This window comes from Danio rerio, chromosome 5 (assembly GCF_049306965.1).
Source record: "Danio rerio strain Tuebingen ecotype United States chromosome 5, GRCz12tu, whole genome shotgun sequence".
Classification (NCBI taxonomy): Eukaryota; Metazoa; Chordata; class Actinopteri; order Cypriniformes; family Danionidae; genus Danio; species Danio rerio.
This window is the reverse complement of record NC_133180.1, coordinates 57384528-57405850: the sequence shown is the minus strand read 5'-3', so window position 1 is coordinate 57405850 and position 21323 is coordinate 57384528. Positions and strand designations below refer to the sequence as shown.

General features: G+C 42.6%; 2 protein-coding genes across 8 annotated transcripts in view; one reads left to right on the top strand and one right to left on the bottom strand.

Annotated features, from left to right (window-relative positions):
• Window positions 1–736: 736 nt before the first annotated feature.
• LOC137495523 (G2/M phase-specific E3 ubiquitin-protein ligase-like) overlaps window positions 737–21323 on the bottom strand; it is a 28899-nt gene continuing 8312 nt past the window's right edge. For 2 of the 5 annotated variants that reach the window (XM_073951445.1, XM_073951446.1), the window contains 6 exons: window positions 3741–3830; window positions 3341–3648; window positions 3073–3251; window positions 2650–2822; window positions 2360–2574; window positions 1195–2278 (listed from right to left, as the gene is read on the bottom strand). In XM_073951445.1, the coding sequence (XP_073807546.1) occupies window positions 2043–2278; window positions 2360–2574; window positions 2650–2822; window positions 3073–3251; window positions 3341–3648; window positions 3741–3830 (1201 nt within the window). In that variant the 3' untranslated portion in view covers window positions 1195–2042. Of the gene's footprint in view, window positions 2279–2359; window positions 2575–2649; window positions 2823–3072; window positions 3252–3340; window positions 3649–3740; window positions 3831–3979; window positions 4016–9379; window positions 9482–9586; window positions 9846–21323 lie in introns of those variants that run through there. The other 3 variants (XM_073951443.1, XM_073951442.1, XM_073951447.1) reach the window with 3 other exon arrangements.
• LOC141385610 (uncharacterized) lies at window positions 10432–20920 on the top strand. Of its 3 annotated transcripts, none has more exons than XR_012406369.1 (2): window positions 10432–10589; window positions 18871–20920. XR_012406369.1 is itself a non-coding variant. In XM_073951441.1 (2 exons), exon 2 carries the CDS (start codon window positions 11487–11489, stop codon window positions 14433–14435), a length of 2949 nt encoding a protein of 982 aa, XP_073807542.1. In that variant the 5' UTR covers window positions 10432–10589; window positions 11472–11486; the 3' UTR covers window positions 14436–14925. The 3 variants fall into 3 exon arrangements, 1 of the variants encoding a protein (XP_073807542.1); XR_012406368.1 differs by having other exon boundaries at window positions 18837–20920; XM_073951441.1 differs by lacking the exon at window positions 18871–20920 and adding an exon at window positions 11472–14925.

Below are 21323 nucleotides of genomic sequence, written 5' to 3'. Positions count from 1 at the left end.
AAACTGAAAAACCTGTCCTTGTACAGGCGAAAAAACTACTCACCTTTGGAAATTGTTCAGTCTGCTGTTATTGAAGAGTTGAGTGGTTCTGGACAACATTGTGGCTACCGAACAATGTGTCAGACTTTACGGCAAAAACACAATCTTACAGTTAGAAGGCAAGATGTAATGTTTATGATGGCAGACCTTGATCCATTAGGCATTGAACAACGCTCAAGAAGAAGATTTGTGAGAAGGGTTTACCATTCTTTGGGGCCTAATCATGTCTGGCATGTTGATGGCTATGACAAATTAAAACCATATGGTTTGGCTATAAGTGGATGCATTGATGGTTACTCAAGCAAAGTTATGTGGTTAATTTGTGGAGCTAGCAATAATGACCCAGACATTATAGCTCATAATTACCTACAATGTGCCACTGAATTTGGAGTCATACCGAAACTACTTCGCACTGACTGTGGCACTGAAAATGGAACAATGGCCGCAATCCACTGTTCTTTGAGATCCACACACATGGATGACCTTGCAGGGGCTTCAAGCCATATGTATGGCTCCTCAATCACAAACCAAAGAATTGAAAGCTGGTGGTCATTTTTAGATTGTATTGAACATTTCTTGCTGAGTTTTAGTTGGATATGTTAAATATGTTATAATAAAAAGCCTAATGTGTAAAAGGGATGTTGATGTTGGTCTGTTCATACAGGTCTCAATTTTGGATGGATCTTCTCAATGACTTGAAAGACAGACAGCTCTTTAATGGCAGTCATGAGCAGATATGCTTAATGCGTTTTGCGTTTTTAACTGTACTGCAGAAGGACCTTGATGAATACAAAGAATCATGGAACACTCATACCATTAGGGCAGTTAAACAATCTCGCTGTCCTTCTGGTAAACCTGATGCCATGTACTCTCTTCCACAAAGGTTGGTATGTGAGTTTAAAAAGTTTTTTAACTTTTGTAATGAAATTAAGATTTTAATTAACACAAAAAGCCAAACTTTTGCAACTCTCTTTTGTGGAATAGAAAATTTAGATAAAATACTACTCCACAGAAGCAAACCTTAAGCTTTAGATTGCTTTAGGTTTATTAGTTATATTTTGGGGATGAACAACTAAATTTTTTGATTTAAAGAATAAAATGCCAATAAACTTTGTTATGTATTTAATACTGTAGTTTTTTTTTTTTATTAAACAAAATGGTAGACTTTTTTTACTACCTTATTCAAAGGTTCAATGGAAGAGAATCTGGATTTAGCATCTCACAGGAAGCACATCTCCACATGTGGAGATGGACAGTTGCAGGCACACTTTGAAGAACTACATGCTCAAACCAATCTAACTACACCTCACACTTGGGAGGCTGGTGTGGAGAACTACATAACTTTAAAGAACATGGCCCACATTTAAACAGAAAAAAGAAATTCAAAGGCATAACTCACCCAAAAATGAAAGTTATCAATTTATATAAACCCATACAAGTTTGTTATTTTTGTTAAACAAAAAAGATGACATTTTGCATAATGTTGGTAACCAGCCACTTGATAGCACTTTCTGACTACCGTGGTAGAAAATAAAAGTACAGTGGAGGTCAGTATGTACTGTCAAGTGTCTGGTAACTAACATTACTCAAAACTCATACATGTTTGAAACAATACGAGGGTGAATAAATTATTATTAACTTTTATTTGTGGGTGAACTATCCTTTTAGTATGGATGCCAGTTTTCATCATTTTTTTTAATATATTTTTGTGGAATCTACAAACAATACCACAATATCAATAATTTACACATTTTCTTTCCTTTTTTTTAAACAATAACTAAGGGTAAACAAAAACACTCAAAAACCCTAGTTTTCATCATTAAATAAAAAATAAAAAAGGTTATAAAAAAAATCTTAGAATTCTGAATTTTTCCTCAGAAGTTATAAAGTCAGAAATAAAATTGTGTTTGTATCATGCAATTCTGATATGAAAATTTGCAATAACCTTTAAAAAAAAAAATTCGTTCAGTGGCAAAAACTGGCTTTCCGTACTTTAATACTAATCAGCGCAATCCAAAACCAGGTGAGTTTTGAATTCCAAAATCCATTGCATTTTTGAACTCATCATAGCTTTTTGACACTGGCAATTTGATTGTGTTGGCACAGGTGCTTGCAATGGAAAATTTAGAAGACCTTTCAAAAATGAGTCTGGGCTGTGGCACAATTGTTGAAGGAGGCAGTGAATCTAATCCCGTGGCAAACATCAAAATGTTCTGGAGGGAGACTCCTGTTTCTTGTTCTGAAAAGATGAAACAAAAAACAAAAGAATATCACAAAATTTGTTATCAACAACAATAAAATATAATGTTCAATTCTTTACCTCCAGTGTCAAGCAGATAGTCTCTCCAGTATCCCAGTATTCTTGTTTCTTTTTGTCGTCTGGTGCTTCCAGGTTCACTGAGCTGTGGCTTGAAGACATCCTCCAGAGATACAGATGTTAGTCTGTCAACACTGTAGCACATATAGGGTCTGAATGCAATAGGGTGTTGTTCCAGGGCATTGATGACATCCAGGGTGGAAAGCCCATCCCTAAATCTATAACCCAAATAGAAATCACAAAGTAACAAATAACAAATTATTATATTATCTCAAATTAGGAACAAGACTTACCTTTGTACAGAGTATTGGTTTCTGTATATAATGTACCACAGTATGAAATCCTTCACAATGTTGTCTTTGCCTTTTACACTTTGTGGGAAATCAAAACACCCAGCAGTCTGCAGCAAGCTTTCATACTTCTCAATCAGTGCGTGCAATTCATCTAGTGATTCTGCACTTGATATCTGGGGTAAATGGTTGCAATTAAATTACAAATAACACACACATATATATATATATATATATATATATATATATATATATATATATATATATATATATATATATATATATATATATATATACATATATACATATATATATATATATATATATATATATATATATATATATATATATATATATATAGCAAAAATATATATTGTGCCTTTAAATGAACAAACAAATAAATGACTTAAAAGAAACTTGATGCACCTCAATTAAAGCTGCCTTCATGGTTTCATCTGTTACATCCTCAACTGTTCCATTAATGTCAGTCCTACCAATGAGGTAATCATACAGCATGTTCGATAAAAAGCGAGGACCTGGACCACCATGTACAATAGAGACTGCAATCATCCGGCCAGCAAGGAAGTACTCATCTTCTCTGACAGCTACAAGAAAATATATTTTTTCTAGACTTAGTGAAAAAGACAGTAACGTAAATTATTAAGCAGTTACAAGCTTGAAGTAAATAATTTACCTGCATTATTAAAGGTGAGAAATCTCCCGTTTTCTGGTCCATCAAAAATTCGCCGTGCTTTTAAACAGTCCATTAGGGTTAGAAACTCACATTTTGGACCACCTGTGTCAACTGCATCTTCAGTTGAGCCTTCATCGTCTGTGAATTTGACAAGCATGTCATGCAATGGATCATATGATGCACGTTTAAAACCACGAACTGCTCCATCCCAAATATTTGCTCGATTTTTGTTGAATCTACTGCAAGACGTCCTCATGATTTTCTGTGAGAGATCTGACACAATGTCTGCAGCAGAGATTGCATCTGAGCTGTAAAACACAAAGATTTTGATTAAGCCAATCAATCATGATGCTATAAAAATGGAGTGAATAATTTAGAAACAACATAATTAATAAATTACATCCATTCCTCTTCAACATGTTGTGTACTCTGGTCTGACCCTTCTGAATCACTTTCAATCACTATTGGTGCATACAGACGTGTGTAATTACTGTAAAGACAGCATAAAATGCATACAAAATAATTGTAGACCATTAAAATTAGTTTAAAGCAATTTATTTTTTAACTACAATCTAGTAAAAAAAAAAAAAAAGCAATTTAACTACAAACTTAGGTGTAGCATTTTTGTTGGTCACGTACAAGTTCTTGTATGTTGGTTCTGATTTTTCCTGCTTCCTTGATTTGTCAGAAAGAGAACACATTTTTAAATTAAAACCTGTTTTTTAATTAATATTACATAAACCACATAAAAAATGAATTTCTGATTTGTTGTAACAAACTAAAGGCTTGTGCACACCAGGCCACCAGGTCCACTGAAACCGAGCATATTTCCTAGTCAAGGCATGGAGAGGCTCAGCTATGGTGGCAAAGTCTTTCACGAATCGTCGATAATATGATGCCAACCCAACAAATTGATGAACTTCTCTGATGGATTTACGTATGGGCCAATCCTACACTTTTCGTATTTTAGAGGGGTCAGTGGTCACCCCTTATTTGGAGACAATGTGGCCCAGATATGCTACTTGTCGGCGGAACAGGCAACACTTTGATGGCTTCAGCTTCAAGTTAGCAGTATGCAGCCTATCAAAAACTTGACTTAGACGCTGTAGCATCTCTGGAACATCACAACCCAGCACAATTATATCATCCAGATACACCAGGCTTGTCTCGATCTGCGAACTGGCTTATGCCCTGTCCATAAGCCTTTGAAAAGTTGCAGGGGCATTACATAATCCAAACGGCATTACATTCCATTCAAATAGCCCCTTTCTGGTGCAAAAGGCAGTGGTTCGGTGGGCGTCAATTCCACCTGCCAATACCCAGAGGCTAGGTCCAATGTGCTGAACCATGGAGCCGTGGAGGGTGTCCAATGTATCCTGTATACGTGGCAATTGATAAGCATCCTTGATGGTGCAATCATTTAAAGCACGATAATCCACACAAAGACGGTGAGTGCAATCTTTTTTATGCACTGTTACTATAGGGGAAGCCCAGCTACTATTACTGGGATGGGTCAATCCAGCCTCTAGACCTTGCTTTACTTGTTGGTCAGCATCTTGTTGCTTTTCTAGGGCCATTCGACGTGGGAGTAGCTTAATGACCATTCCCGGCCGTGTCATGATAGCATGCTGCACCAGATTAGTGCGGCCCAAATCGGTAGGTCCAGTTGAAAACCCACTTCCATAATTGCGGAGTAATTGACCTAGCTAAGACTGTTCATCTCGGCTAAGATCAGCCACACTTTGATTATACAACTCCTGTAAATGCTGCGAACAGTATTTTCCCCGGATGACTGAGCACTGGCTGGCCTCCTGACAGACTCTAAAGCTTTAGCAGGTTTAAGAAAACCTGCTATAGATCCTCTTTTGATGGTTACAGCTGTGCTCCCCGGATTGAATATGCGGAGCGGTATGCTCATGGAGGGCTGAGCATCCACCAGCACGCGAGCAACCAGTACTTTATATTTTTCGACAAAGCCTCTGATGGGGCTTAACATCACTTCCCCTTTAGGGTGGTTCTTGGAATTAATATTGCCCCTGACTACATACTCCAAACCTGCCTCAACCACCACTGTTCTGGCCACCCTCACTGCTTGTGTCTTCGGTATATCCATAGCCTGACAGTATGGCACTTCCTCACCGAAAAGTATGATGCAATTATTCCTGAAATCAAGATGTGCTTGAGCCTGGGTGAGGAATGGATGACCCAGAAGTGCCTCCCCACTTGCGATGTCTGCCACCAAGAAGTGCACAGTCACTTGTAGGTTATTTATCTGGACTGGAATGTGACTCTCACCTATCACTAAAACATCGCCAGGACCCACCCCCACAATTGTCTTCACCACTGACGGCTGGAGTGGGGTCTGGAAATCCGGACACATGGCATTGTACAGCTGCAAGGGCAACACACTCTTCCGTGCCCCATTGTCCAATACAGCACAGACATTTAACCCCTGGATAGTCATGTGGATACTCATTTCTTGACTATAATGTTTCAAATGAATCACATTTGAGACATAGAGATGGGAGATGGGCCCCTGGTTGTTTTCCTGGGTGAGGGGCAATTCCTTTTTATATGCCCAACACCTGTGCAGTTATGACAGCGAATTTCCTTCCATTTAATGTCTTCAGAGCCTCTTTGTGAGGCTGGCATGTGCTGACGCTCAGATGAAACTGCTTTAAAACTGGTTGTGGAGGTAGCTTTTACCATGACCGCTTCATCCCCTTCCCTTACCACAACTGTGCGGGGCTTATGATATAACAGTCCATGTACTCCTGTTTCTGTGAGACTAGTGACATGGTTTAGTGGTTTCATAGCAACGAGCGATATCATAAGCCTGGGCGAGGGTGTGTGGTCGTTTCTCCAATAGCTTCTGTACAATCTCAGTATCCCTTAAAGAATGAGTGAACACTTCTACTTCTATAGCATCCTGCTCTCTTTCTTTCCTATCACTATAGGCCCCCGATACCCTCTCATATGTGTCATCCCTTAGTACATGTAGTGATTCCCCTGGTTTGCGGACATGCTGTCTCAACTCACTAGCAACTGCAGCAGCATGCTCCGAAGAAGGGCCATATGCGACCTCAATTTTCTCATCTAGGCGAATGTAGTCCCACTGAGATGATCGTGGTTTCCTATGGACTATTGCTCCTGCTGCACCCATTAAACAAAATTTTAATTGGATGGCCATAGTCTGATGATTTCTGATTGTCTGATGATTAGTGATTCGCTTTTGCACAGCTCTCAAATCAATAGAGAAACTCCCTCCATGGGGTGGTACCATCATATTGACCAGGACACAAAGTGGGGACTCCCAAAGTCCATAGTCATCATCACTCTCAGAATTTTGATACCGTGCAGTACGTGGCCTGTGTGCCCATGACTTATGTGGTTAACATATGGGGGAAGAGAATCCTAACGGCACTGTGGTATTATCATGCTGCTGTAATACGCAAACATATTCTTTGTGCTGGTATGCATTACAACACAGACCATTATAGCACAGAGGAGTGCTATAGGCAAAATCTCCCGTTAAGGCAGAAGAGAATGGATTCATACATGGGGTTCCCTAGTGAAAAAAAAAAAATGCTTAGTATACTTGTATCCGGACTAATTGTCAGTATATTTTAAGTGTATTAATGATTAGTTTACTTAAGTGTGACATTTTGGACATATTAATTTTGTGCAAAGTATATTTTAGTTGTAATAAAATTGCACTGAAGTACAACTTTAAGTGTATTTAGTGTACTTTTGTGTGCTAAATTGGAACAACTTTAAGTATATGAAGTACACTTTAAATAAGCATACTATGTATGCTAATTTCATGCTTGCTTAGTGACATTAAAGTGTATTTTTTCTGTATTACAAGTACATTAGAAATTAATTATGAGTGCATTTTAAACACACACGCAATATACCATAAATATATTAGTTTTCTTACTAAATATATGTTAAATGCAACTTCAATAAAAGTCAAATACACAAAATTGAACAATTCAAACAGTTTTTATTAAAACCTCAGAAGAATTTTTACAAAATCATTTAAAAATATATTTTTATTTTATTAAAAATAGTAAAAAATACTGCAGAAAATGTCTTTCAGAATAAAACATTACAATTTAAGAACAGATCTTTTAAAATGCCATGATATTCCAGAAAGTCCATGACTGTGCAAAGTCTGCACATGTACTGTACAAAATGTATTGTGCTTCAACAAAGAAGTGCACAAAAAACATCAAATATGTTTCACCATATCCTTATAGTAGAGCCTTTGATTAAGGCCCAATCTCAATTCTACATCTTGGCCCTTCCCCCTCAGTCCGCGCGTTGCCATGAAGAGGTCCAGTGTCCCAATTCTCTTCATTAGCTTGGTGGTGTAGAGGTAAAGGGAAGGGCCACATAGCCCTTCAAATTAAGATTTTTCAAGACCACACGTTAAAGAACGTTAAAGAAATCAGGCTCAGCCAAGGATCAATTCTCCTCTGGCCAAACATAAAGGGTAGAGCTGTGGTCTAAAAGACTCTGAAGGGCTTGAGAACCCGTGAGTGTCCGTCATGGAGAAGGTTCAGGTTTGAGTCGGTCAACAGCAGGTGTTCAGAATAGCCCATGAAATCAATGCAGATACTTGTCTGTCACGGTCATGCTCTTGCCTCATCCATGATCACCAGAGCATCTGCTCTGGATACATTAGACATAGACAGCATACAGTATGTCAGTGATAGCATATGTCACATTTATAGCATTTATTACAGTCTCTGTAAAAAGATAATTTTTTCCTTTTTTTTTTGATAAAAGTCAAATTAAAGACCACAATTACTGTATAATAATGTTGAACAATTTAACTATTATTTTAGCATTAATATATTTTTTATTCAGTACTCCCTAACATGTATGTAGATAAATGAAATACAAAATAAATAATTTAACTAAATTAATTTAAAAGGTGATGATGTACAGAATATATGAGCTCGTTGACCTTGCCTGTGAGGGTCCAACATGTCCTTTGAGGACTCAATGGCAGATTTCTCTGTGAGTAAGCATCTTGCCGGAGTTGCTACGGAAAAAAGAGAAACTCATGACTTTTTACCATTTTATACATTTTGGGATAGTAACATCAGAATCAGCCAGAGAAATCAGGAACAAATGAGAAATAAGCAAAATTTTTATCAATTGTAATGTTTTACACAACATATAAAGCAATCACTATGCAACGAAAGCTCATTTGGTGGTCAATATTACACAAAAAGGCAGCAAAAATAAACTGTTTAAATATTTTTATACAGTAATTCTTACATTTTTCTTGAGCTAAAATATGACTTATCTAGTGAAAAAAAGACATACAGATTTGTAACGGAGTGTGAATAAAACAAATATCAGATATGTGTACACATTTGTGTTTGCAAATACACATTCATTAAAAAAAAATAACTGAATGATTATTCAAATTATTTTAACAAATTAATGGGGTAATTCACCTTAAAATTATCAGTTTGTTATTTTCTCACCCTAGCATTACAAAGGAACCTGCATATAAAGTACCAAATAAAAAGTTGTTAGAAGATTAACGCTACTTGACGATAGTAAGAGAACACATTCAGTCAGTTGGAAACAATGTCATACATATGTTTCACAAAAAAAAATGTAAAAAAGAAAATAAGAGATTGATGTGAATACCACAGGGGGGAGAGCATGCTAGGAGCCCGGTGGCTAATCAGCGGGTCAATCAGAAATGATAAATAACACCTGTCTTTCTAGTGATTGGGCCGGAGAGACTACTGTCTTAAAGAGAACAGGAGGAGCAGTCGGGAGAGGAAAGAGCACACACACACATACACCGATACATGTGTGGTGGCATTGAAAGATAATAAAAATATTTGCTTACCTGAATCGCCGACCCTGTCTTCTTCTTCCCTCAACAACAACGAACTTTATTACACACACATTCACAAATGTGTTTTGCATTTCACTTCATTTGTGCCGTCCAGTACAAATTTCCCTCTTTTTAATGTATTTGCAATGACTTGTATCTATTACACTCACCTGAATACTGAAGTTCGCATTTGGTATCAATTCAGCATAAGAGCTCCATCTTTTTAAGGACAGCATCCTCTCTGGTCTCCGGCACATACACACAAATTAAGTCTGCAACACACGCATCGTATTAGAGATGACTGCTTGTGCTCCTATACATGCCTTGTTTAACCCTCAAAACAAACCCTCAAGTACAATATTAAATGTATACTTTACCTTAAGTTCCAGAGTGCAAAAGGCATCTTCAGCATACTTCAAATTCAGACCATATCCAGTTGTGAAATCCAGATGAGATCCCATGATCACTTGACCCTCCAAAAAAATAAGACTGTTGTTTAATGTTGTAGTATTGCTGGGAAAAGAAAGACTGAGTTTGTGAATAAATAAATTTGTTTGTACAAATATGTTGACATTTACATTCCATACACTGCCTATTAAAATGGCTAGTAAAAATTTGCTAATAAACAAAAACTATATTTAAAAAAATATTTTTCTAATATTTACTCAGCACTTGGTAGCCAACTAGCCTAGCTGTGGTTGTTTTTAACACCAGATTTTAATGTAGGAACTATTGCAAGAAGAAAAGGAGTTTGCTCATGAAACTGCTCAAAACAAATCTGTGAACAACTTGACATTTAAAAATCTAATGAAAATGAGGAAGACATCAACATTACCTTTAGGCGAGGGGTGGTATCACACTTTTTCAACATCCATGGCTGTGGCGCAAGGCTGTGTAAGAAATGAGTCTGCCTCGACCCAACTCCCACTCTAAATGGTGAATTGATGCTCATTTCCCAAAAGGGCTGACTTATTAGAGAAAACATAAGTCAACAGGGTCTTGTCTCTGCATTGTTTGAGGTGACTACATCTCGACCAAATGGTAACAATTGTAGAATGGGGATGGGTGTGGTGCACAAAGAACCATCTCATCAATGGTGTTGAAACTGCATTAACATGGAGAGATAGGAAGAACAGCTGGGTCAACAACCAAGGAGCAACTTCATTAACATCTAAAGGCAACATCAAAAACACTATAAAGGTTTGAGTTTAAGAATGTTCAGGGTTCATTCTGACTCCGGTGAACCCAAGGTACTGCCATGTATTTTGAGACTGCTATGTTGAATAAACATCTTCATTGAGATTTTCTTCGTCATCTTAATTTTTTCTTACACTGGCGAGCCATCCAGCGAAGACTTCCAAAACAACAAAGGAGAGAAAGGTAAGAAAAGCAGGTTTTCTTATTAAATGTTTGTTGTTAGGAATCCCCCTCGTTTAAAAAAATCTAGAAAAGAAAATTTAAGACAGAAGTGTCAGGGTTCTGCCACTTTGGTCTTGAAAATTCTTGTTTTGGTGGCAGAGCTCTGACACTTCTCATGTCTGGTCCTGTTTCTGTCTCTGTGTGAGCGCGCGCCGTCGTGGGTGTACGTAGAGTGTGCGCGCTCCTGCTTGACGCGGCCGCGCGCGCGCTCTGCGTCCCTCAGACGCGTGCGCTCTTGTACTCTGTTTGTGTTTTCGTCTGTCAGCAGCATGGTGTTTCATTCCCAGCGTCTCAGTCTTGTTGGTTTCGGTTTTGGTCGGCGCTGGGATGAAGCATGCATGCTGCATATGTGAGCGCATGGTGAGTGTTTTCATTCATCGTGTGCTCGTGTCTTGCGTCTTTTGTCAAAGCACATGGCTCGGTGTTTACATTGGTCATGTGCTTTTGTCATGTGCTTCAGTGTTGTGTTATGTGAGCGCATGGCTTGTATTGTCTCTCTGTGTCATGCGCTCTCCCGTCTATTGTCTAGTCCCACCCTCCTTGTTAACCCATATTTAGTTAATTGTGTTCACCTGTGTTTCAATTTACTTTTTTGCTTTATAATCCCCCTCATGTTTTCAGTCCTTTGTCAGTTCGTCGTCAATATTACTCTGTCTTGTTGTCTCCAGTCCTGTTTTGTCCTGCCAGCCCTGTCAAGTTTGTTTTTGCCTTTTTATTAATGTTTTCCCCTTCGGGGTAGTTTTGTTTTGCCTTTTATTTTTATTTGTAGTTTATAATAAATATTCCTTCATTTTTCTGCAATTGGGTCTGCACTCCTTTTTTTTCCCTCACCGACCGTGACAGTACGAACTGACCATAATGAGGACCCAGCAGAAGGATGACTCCTTCCTCAGCCACATGCCACAGCTTCTCCATCTGCATGCACTGCGGCAACATGGCTCTGAGATAAAGGAGTTTGCGGAGAGGTTCCGTATGGCAGCAGAGGGGCTTGGGTTCAATGACTGGGCTCTTTTGAATCTCCTGAACTTCGCTCTTGATAAACCCCTCTATCCTCTGCAGATACAGAGATTGGTGGGCTACTCGTACAAACAGTTTGTGGACCATATGGTTAATCAAGTTGCCCATGAATGTCCTCAGGAGAGAATCTGCTCTGTTCTTCCACCAACAGACCAACCTGAACCCAGCTCACTGCTGCCTCCCACAGAGAAGAGGAAACTGAGGAGGAGGAACAGGTCTTCCTCTATTGTTACCCCTCTATTGGTGACGGAACCTGCTGCAGCCCACCCAGCTACAACCCTGGCTGCAGCATCACCCAGTGCAGCACCCGCAACAGACACTGCATCAGTCCTGCAGGCAGTGGAGTATACTGCAGTGTCTGAAGAGGTGGCCAGCTTCCCGCCACCCAGACCAAGGAAGCGTCGGAGGAGAAAGGGCTCCTCCACCACAATGGCTCCAGCCCCAGAGCGCCCTCCAGTGTCGGCTCCAGCCCCAGAGCGCCCTCCAGTGTCGGCTCCAGCCCCAGAGCGCCCTCCAGTGTCGGCTCCAGCCCCAGAGCGCCCTCCAGTGTCGGCTCCAGCCCCAGAGCGCCCTCCAGTGTCGGCTCCAGCCCCAGAGCGCCCTCCAGTGTCGGCTCCAGCCCCAGAGCGCCCTCCAGTGTCGGCTCCAGCCCCAGAGCGCCCTCCAGTGTCGGCTCCAGCCCCAGAGCGCCCTCCAGTGTCGGCTCCGGCCCCAGAGCGCCCTCCAGTGTCGGCTCCAGCCCCAGAGCGCCCTCCAGTGTCGGCTCCAGCCCCAGAGCGCCCTCCAGTGTCGGCTCCAGCCCCAGAGCGCCCTCCAGTGTCGGCTCCAGCCCCAGAGCGCCCCTCAGTGCCGGTCCCAGTCCGGCTCCTCGCCCTGCCGGCGCCACCCAGACGTCTCGCCCTGCCGGCGCCACCCAGACGTCTCGCCCTGCCGGCGCCACCCAGACGTCTCGCCCTGCCGGCGCCACCCAGACGTCTCGCCCTGCCGGCGCCACCCAGACGTCTCGCCCTGCCGGCCCCAGCCCGGCTCCTTGCCCTGCCGGCATCAACCAGACGTCTCGCCCTGCCGGCACCATCCCGGCTCCTTGCCCTGCCGGCGCCACCCAGACATCTCGCCCTGCCGGCCCCAGCCCGGCTCCTTGCTCTGCCGGCATCAGCCCGGCTCCTTGCCCTGCCGGCGCCACCCAGACGTCTCGCCCTGCCGGCGCCACCCAGACGTCTCGCCCTGCCGGCGCCACCCAGACGTCTCGCCCTGCCGGCGCCACCCAGACGTCTCGCCCAGCCGGCCCCAGCTCGGCTCCCTGCCCTGCCGGCGCCACCCAGATGTCTCGCCCTGCCGGCCCCAGCTCGGCTCCTTGCCCTGCCGGCATCAACCAGACGTCTAGCCCTGCCGGCACCATCCCGGCTCCTTGCCCTGCCGGCGCCACCCAGACATCTCGCCCTGCCGGCCCCAGCCCGGCTCCTTGCTCTGCCGGCATCAGCCCGGCTCCTTGCCCTGCCGGCGCCACCCAGACGTCTCGCCCTGCCGGCGCCACCCAGACGTCTCGCCCTGCCGGCGCCACCCAGACGTCTCGCCCTGCCGGCGCCACCCAGACGTCTCGCCCAGCCGGCCCCAGCTCGGCTCCCTGCCCTGCCGGCGCCACCCAGATGTCTCGCCCTGCCGGCCCCAGCTCGGCTCCTTGCCCTGCCGGCATCAACCAGACGTCTAGCCCTGCCGGCACCATCCCGGCTCCTTGCCCTGCCGGCGCCACCCAGACATCTCGCCCTGCCGGCCCCAGCCCGGCTCCTTGCTCTGCCGGCATCAGCCCGGCTCCTTGCCCTGCCGGCGCCACCCAGACGTCTCGCCCTGCCGGCGCCACCCAGACGTCTCGCCCTGCCGGCGCCACCCAGACGTCTCGCCCAGCCGGCCCCAGCTCGGCTCCCTGCCCTGCCGGCGCCACCCAGATGTCTCGCCCTGCCGGCCCCAGCTCGGCTCCTTGCCCTGCCGGCATCAACCAGACGTCTAGCCCTGCCGGCACCATCCCGGCTCCTTGCCCTGCCGGCGCCACCCAGACATCTCGCCCTGCCGGCCCCAGCCCGGCTCCTTGCTCTGCCGGCATCAGCCCGGCTCCTTGCCCTGCCGGCGCCACCCAGACGTCTCGCCCTGCCGGCGCCACCCAGACGTCTCGCCCTGCCGGCGCCACCCAGACGTCTCGCCCAGCCGGCCCCAGCTCGGCTCCCTGCCCTGCCGGCGCCACTCAGATGTCTCGCCCTGCCGGTCCCAGCCCGGCGCCTTGCCCTGCCGGCTCCCCTCTGGTCTCCTGCCCTGCCGGCTCCCCTCTGGTCTCCTGCCCTGCCGGCTCCCCTCTGGTCTCCTGCCCTGCCGGCTCCCCTCTGGTCTCCTGCCCTGCCGGCTCCCCTCTGGTCTCCAGCCCTGCCGGCTCCCCTCTGGTCTCCAGCCCTGCCGGCTCCCCTCTGGTCTCCAGCCCTGCCGGCTCCCCACAGGCCTCCAGCCCAGCCGGCTCCCCATCTACCTCCTGCCTTGTCTCCCCTGATAGACTCTCCCTGGGTCGTCCCTCCTGCTCCTCCCTGGTGTTCCCTCCCTGCACCCTGGAAGGACCCTCCGGCTCCACCCTGGCTCCCTGCCGGGGCCCCCGACCCACTGAATCCACCCTGGACTGTCCCTCCTGATCCTCCCTGGTCTTGCCCTCCCATCCCTCCCTTGTTTGTCTTGTTGAGTCCGGCTTGGCTTCCCTCCCTCCCCCCCTTCATGTCGTCTTGCCTGTTCACCCCCCTGTCTTGTGTCTGTTGATGTTGCCTGTTTTGTTGTCTTGTAGTGTTTCTTGTCTGTCTTGTACCTTGTTGGATGTTCCCTTTAGGGACGCCAGGTGGCGTCCCTTTTGGGGGGGGCTAGTGTCAGGGTTCTGCCACTTTGGTCTTGAAAATTCTTGTTTTGGTGGCAGAGCTCTGACACTTCTCATGTCTGGTCCTGTTTCTGTCTCTGTGTGAGCGCGCGCCGTCGTGGGTGTACGTAGAGTGTGCGCGCTCCTGCTTGACGCGGCCGCGCGCGCGCTCTGCGTCCCTCAGACGCGTGCGCTCTTGTACTCTGTTTGTGTTTTCGTCTGTCAGCAGCATGGTGTTTCATTCCCAGCGTCTCAGTCTTGTTGGTTTCGGTTTTGGTCGGCGCTGGGATGAAGCATGCATGCTGCATATGTGAGCGCATGGTGAGTGTTTTCATTCATCGTGTGCTCGTGTCTTGCGTCTTTTGTCAAAGCACATGGCTCGGTGTTTACATTGGTCATGTGCTTTTGTCATGTGCTTCAGTGTTGTGTTATGTGAGCGCATGGCTTGTATTGTCTCTCTGTGTCATGCGCTCTCCCGTCTATTGTCTAGTCCCACCCTCCTTGTTAACCCATATTTAGTTAATTGTGTTCACCTGTGTTTCAATTTACTTTTTTGCTTTATAATCCCCCTCATGTTTTCAGTCCTTTGTCAGTTCGTCGTCAATATTACTCTGTCTTGTTGTCTCCAGTCCTGTTTTGTCCTGCCAGCCCTGTCAAGTTTGTTTTTGCCTTTTTATTAATGTTTTCCCCTTCGGGGTAGTTTTGTTTTGCCTTTTATTTTTATTTGTAGTTTATAATAAATATTCCTTCATTTTTCTGCAATTGGGTCTGCACTCCTTTTTTTTCCCTCACCGACCGTGACAAGAAGAGAATTTGTATTGTTCAGTTTTAGCAGAAAGAGTTCTTAAGTCTATTCTGTACTATTCTGCCAATTTTTTTTTAAGATTCTAACTAAACTGAATTAACCCGACGTAGTGTGGTAGCAGAATTGTATTAAATTGTTGTTTCTAAAGTAATTGAAGCAAAGGGCTGAAGTTTAGGTTTCTAAAGTGAATTAAACTGTGCTGAACTGTGTTGATTCTAGTGGCAGAGTTGTATTGGAAATGTTGTTTCTAAAGTAATTTCTAAAAATATGTTTCTAGCATAAGTGAAACTGGTTTACAAAGTTTTCATAATTCTTTATAAATTCTAAAGTAACTGAATTGATTTGATGCAGTGTGGTCACAGAAAATATATTTGGTAGGGTGTCAGAAACTGTTAAAGATAATTTTCTTGAGGTTTTGCCTGATGTAATGTAGCAGTGTTTGATTTTTAAATTACAAAACAAAGGACTGATGCAGATTGGTTTTATCTGATAACATACAGATAAACATTGTTTTGAGAGTAGAATTTGAGGCCTGACGAAGAGTGTCTATGTTCAATAGACACTAAAGTACAGACATTTTAATGGTCTTGTTTTTTTTTTTTTTTTTTGTTATTATTCATTTGCACAGGAGCAGTGAATACTTGTACCAAGTATTAAATAACTTGGTAATGTTCAGTCAGTAAAGAACTAAAATCTATTGAATTACTCAAGTGAACCTAATAAGACTGTGAATATGGAAGATATGATGGTTAAATACATTGCTAAGCATGGCACAGTTGGAATTTTTGATGGTATAGAGAAAGTCGTAGATAAGCCATATGAATGGGCTATCTCTAAATTTGAAAATTTTTCCAAAATGCCAAAGAACAATAAAGGAAAAATTGCCAATGCACTTTAAGCTGTTCTTGCATCATACAAGGTAACTAGAAAGAGAGTAGTGGAGTTAGAAGCTGAAAATTAAAGACTCAGTGTTGAGATAAATGCTTCAAAATATTACCAGGCTAGTGAAGCATTATGGAAGGAAGAGAAGATCAGAATGCAGAATGAGATAACATGTCTGAAAACTCAAAAAGACTTGTTGGCATCATCTGTAGAAACATTCTACATTAATTTGGAAGAAGCAAGGGCTACTTGTAACTTCTTCATAAAGAATGGCCTAACAGAGAATAACACAAGTGAGACATTAAATGCAAATATAGTTCCAAAAATGACAGACATTCAGGAAGATGATGAGGAATAGGAGAGAGATTCTCAGTCAGTCAGTAGTCAATGGGCAGAGTGTACAGTTAGATTTCCTATGGCACCAGTTCACTCTAATACCACCATGCATATTACTGAAGCAGGGGTTGAATCAACGGCCCATAACACAGTTAGAGGGTTTAACCCAAATGAACTAGAAGCTGTGATTGCAAATATTGGGAAATTTGATCCTACTGAACAAGATCCTTTAGATTTCCTAAAGAGGTTAGAGCAGGGGTCTCAAACTCGCGGCCCGCGGGCCATTTGCGGCCCTCAGTGCAATATTTTGTGGCCCGCGCCGACCGCTGTACTCTGACTGAATCAGCGGAGCGGGGAGAGAGAGCGCTCCCAGCTCTGCTGATTCTATCCGTAAGCAGCGCGCTTGTCACTCAATGCGCGTTGTCGCGAGCGTTCTGATCAGCTGTGTTGTCGCGCGCGTACTCAAGAGCGGTGTTATCGCGCGCCTACTGAAGGGCGGGACCGAGGGTGTGTCGCGTCGCGGGGGCACTTTTGATCATTTTGGAAGGGCACTTTCTATGCAAGACTAAAAAGGGCATGTGCTCTGCACAGGTTGAGCCCTATGTGTGCACGTGCCTGCCCTGCATCTTATATATATTGATATTATAGGTAGATACAGACTGGAACAGACTGATGTGACTGGAGTGGGGTGGGGTTGTTTTATTTATACATATATACGCCTTTTTTTTTAGGTGAGGGAATGGAAGTTTTGAGTGAGTTCCCCCCCCTTTTTTCCCTAGGACTTCAATAAGTCAAAGTACAGGTCTAGACTTAATGATGATCATCTTCAAGCCATACTGAGGGTCTCAACTGCTTCCGCTCTAAAGCCAAATGTGGTTCAGATTTGTGAAAAAAAGAAGCGCTGTCAAGTCTCTGGCAGCAAGGAGTAGGCAAAAGATGCCATGTTCAGAAGAACTGTTCATAATCTTCACTCAATGTTCTATTAATGTTCAGGACACTTCATGTTCAGAATAAATAATTAAAACTGTTGATAATGACATTTGAGGACTTTTTTTGTGAAATCCCTTATGCGGCCCAGCCTCACCCAGACTTTGCCTCCTGCGGCTCCCAGGTAAATTGAGTTTGAGACCCCTGGGTTAGAGGAATATGCAGAGGTGTACAAATATACAGATGGTGATGCATGTGTGTTGCTAAGAATGTGCCTGCCTGAAACTTTGTCTGGAGCTTTAGGTCAGAAAGTAAAAGACAAAAGGCAAACAAGTCAGAGAGGAAACAGACACTGCTTGAAGTCTTGGGTGTGATGTCTGTTAACTGGGATAAAATATCTGAGACACACATGAAGAGAGGGGAACACCCAATAGTATTTTCTGAACGATTGTTAGAGATGTTTAAAACATTTAGTGCCAATCCAGATATTACTTATGATGACGTCAGTTTCAAGTCTGCCTTGATCAACAAGTGTGACCCACACACCCATTCTGCTGTGACAATGCTCGTGACACCACTCTCTGATTTTAATGAAATTATTGGTAAAATGACACAGTTTTACAACAATAATGCAAATTCACAGAGGCAAATGAAAGATGTGAGATATCCTGTTGCTGCCTTTGCAAACAGAGAATATTCAAGCTCATCTAATGGTTTCCATAACAGAGCAAGGAAATTTACAAGTGTGAACTCAATGGGTGTTGTTCTTTGTTATGCATGTGGAAAAGCTGGTCACATTGCGAGAAATTACCAGAAGAGTGCAAAATCTCAAAGCATTGTTTGTCATGCATGTGAAAAAAATGGTCACATAGCAAGACATTGTTTAGAGAAAATGAGGAAAGACCAGAAAGTTGTTTGTTTCAGATGTGGAATTATGGGACACAAGGCAATACAGTGTCATGTTTCAGTCAAAAGAAAGACAAGTTATTAAGATTTACATAAGAAAATAGCCAGGCTAGAAAACCAGCTGGAAGAGTTGAAAGGAATGAAAGAAGGACCCATTCACACCTTTTCAGACACATCCCTGCATGAAAATGACTGTAACTCAGTCTCAAGCAGCTGCTGATGTGAATTGGAGAAAATGTTTCATGATAGTACAATATTATAGTGATATTTTTACTATCAAAACGGGGGTGATTCTGTATAATTTCTAATAAATTATTTTAAATTATATTGATTGTTTAAATGTAATTTATGATACAAGTTTTAATGTATGATACATGTTTTAATGTATTTATTTTTTTAAATAATATTACTGTTGTGTGATCCTTTAATGTGAGAAGATACTTGTGTGGGAAAGGGGGGGCAACCTCTTCTTTTTATTCTCATTCCAGATTGAAAGGTGTGGTGAAAGATGATCCAGTCATGGGTGAGACAGGCCAGTATGACCACAAGGAGATTATGCAAAGAACAAGGTTCTTCAAGAGAACAGAGAGATCCAGAACCCCAGACCCAGTATTAATCAGAACTTTCATGAGAGCCAGAAACCAAAAAGCCTTGATCACAGAAACCAAACAGAGATCCAAAGCTCCAGGTCCAGCATCAATTAGAATTGTCAAGACCCAGATTACATCTAGAAACTCAGAGATGGTGAAGATGATCAAGAAACCAAGAGATGCCAATGAGATTAAGAACCAAGAGATGTTGGGATGCTGATGAAGTTCTAGAAACCCAGAGACACAGAAAAGTTGGAAAAGCACAAATGGAATACCAGTGACTGCTTTTTCAAGTGAGACTTGTTGTCCAGATGGAAGAGACTGAACAGTGGATAAGAGAAAGAGAAGATCAAACCATTTTTAGAAACTTGGAAGTTAATGAAAACAAATGGTAAAAATACGGACCCACGTTGAAGGCCTAAAAGCCTAAGGCCACAGACTGACACATGAAGAAACGAATACATGCATACATACATACATACATACAGATAGATTATATATTGCTGTACAACAAATGCAAAAGTGTGGATGACATCAGAATGTCCACACTGGGGAAAAAAAAAGAAAAAAAAAGGGTTGCATACAGTAATGTAGAGCGTATATTACTGTCCTTGAATGCACTTGGATAAAAGATGTCCATGCTGAAAAAAGTGGACACAATGTGTTTAAAAAAAAAAAAATGTTTGTTGTGTAGGGAGTGCACATTTGTTATCTAGTGGATGCAAATGTGGTGTAGTTAATATGAATGTTTAATGATTCTAATGTTTGATTTTAATGTGGATTTTAATGAGGATGTTAACTCTAAGTCTACACAGAGTGAAAAAAAAAGAAAAAAAAAGGGAAATGCTTGCACTCACAAATGCTTGTTGTGTAGTAAATGTTCATGTGGTGTAGTTAATGCAATGTTTAATGTTTTTATGGTGTGATTTTTAATGTGGATTTAACTTGGATTTTAATGAGGATTTGTACGCTGATAAAATAGACACAGTGAAAAAAAAACAAAAAAAAACAATGCTTGCATAAAATGGACAATACTATGCAATGGTTGTACATATGAAAAAATGTGTACATGCTAAGAAAATGAACAAGAAGAAACGATGCTTGCATACAAGCATGCAGACACACACACACACACACACACACACACACACACACACACACACACACACACACACAATTTTCTCTATTGATTGATGTTCTTGCTCCTTTGGCTTTTGGCTGTAGTACTTTTTAGACTGATACATTAGAACATTAGATGTCATGGTTCTCATGTGCTCCTGTCCTAAACCAAAGAAATGATTTAAATTTTTTAGTTCCAAATTTGAAGAAGAGACTATGACAACTTGCCTAATTGGATGGAGCAATGACCAGTGTGAATGAGGTGATGACCCCAAGACGGGTAAGATTCTTTGGTGCCCAGCCAAGAACAACCTAAGCCAGGGCTTTACCACCACTGGGCACCTTTCCATGAAGGGAGGTGTAATGTGAGAGAGTGGTTGTGATGCATCTTTCTGGGCCAAAGAGCATATGAGAGGGGACTGTAAGAAATGAGTCTGCCTCGACCCAACTTTCACTCTAAATGGTGAATTGATGCTCATTTCCCAAAAGGGCTGACTTATGAGAGAAAAGATAAGTCAACAGGGTCTTGTCTCTGCATTGTTTGAGGTGACTATATCTCGACCAAATGGTAACAATTGTAGAATGGGGATGGGTGTGGTGCACAAATAACCATCTCATCAATGGTGTTGAAACTGCATTAACATGGAGAGATAGGGAGAACAGCTGGGTCAACAGCCAAGGAGCAACTTCATTAACATCTAAAGGCAACATCAAAAACACTATAAAGGTTTGAGTTTAAGAATGTTCAGGGTTCATTCTGACTCCGGTGAACCCAAGGTACTGCCATGTATTTTGAGACTGCTAAGCTGAATAAACATCTTCATTGAGATTTTCTTCGTCATCTTCATTTTTTCTTACAGCTGCAAAACTGATGAATATAATAAGAGGCAAAATAAGACTCAACATTTGAAAATCTAAATATATTGTACCACAATACCATCTGTATGAGTATGATATACACTCACCATGCACTATAGCCATTATGTACACCTAAACCACAAAAAAATAAAATATACAATCGGTGACTCTATACAATAAGTTCTCGTAAGTAAATGTTAGTAATTCATTAAAATTACCCCTAAGAAATATTCAATTAACATGTACTATGCTAATGTTAGCTTAAAATACAACCAAATGTGGTATATGCACACAGACTTTTGATTTTCAGTCAGCCAGCTTAAGCGCATCAATAAAAATATGAAAATCTGAATAATCTTAAAAGACTCTTTAAA

Excerpts from the sequence above, each read along its gene's own strand:
- LOC141385610 (XM_073951441.1), top strand. The coding sequence starts at position 11,487 with ATGAGGACCCAGCAGAAGGATGACTCCTTCCTCAGCCACATGCCACAG.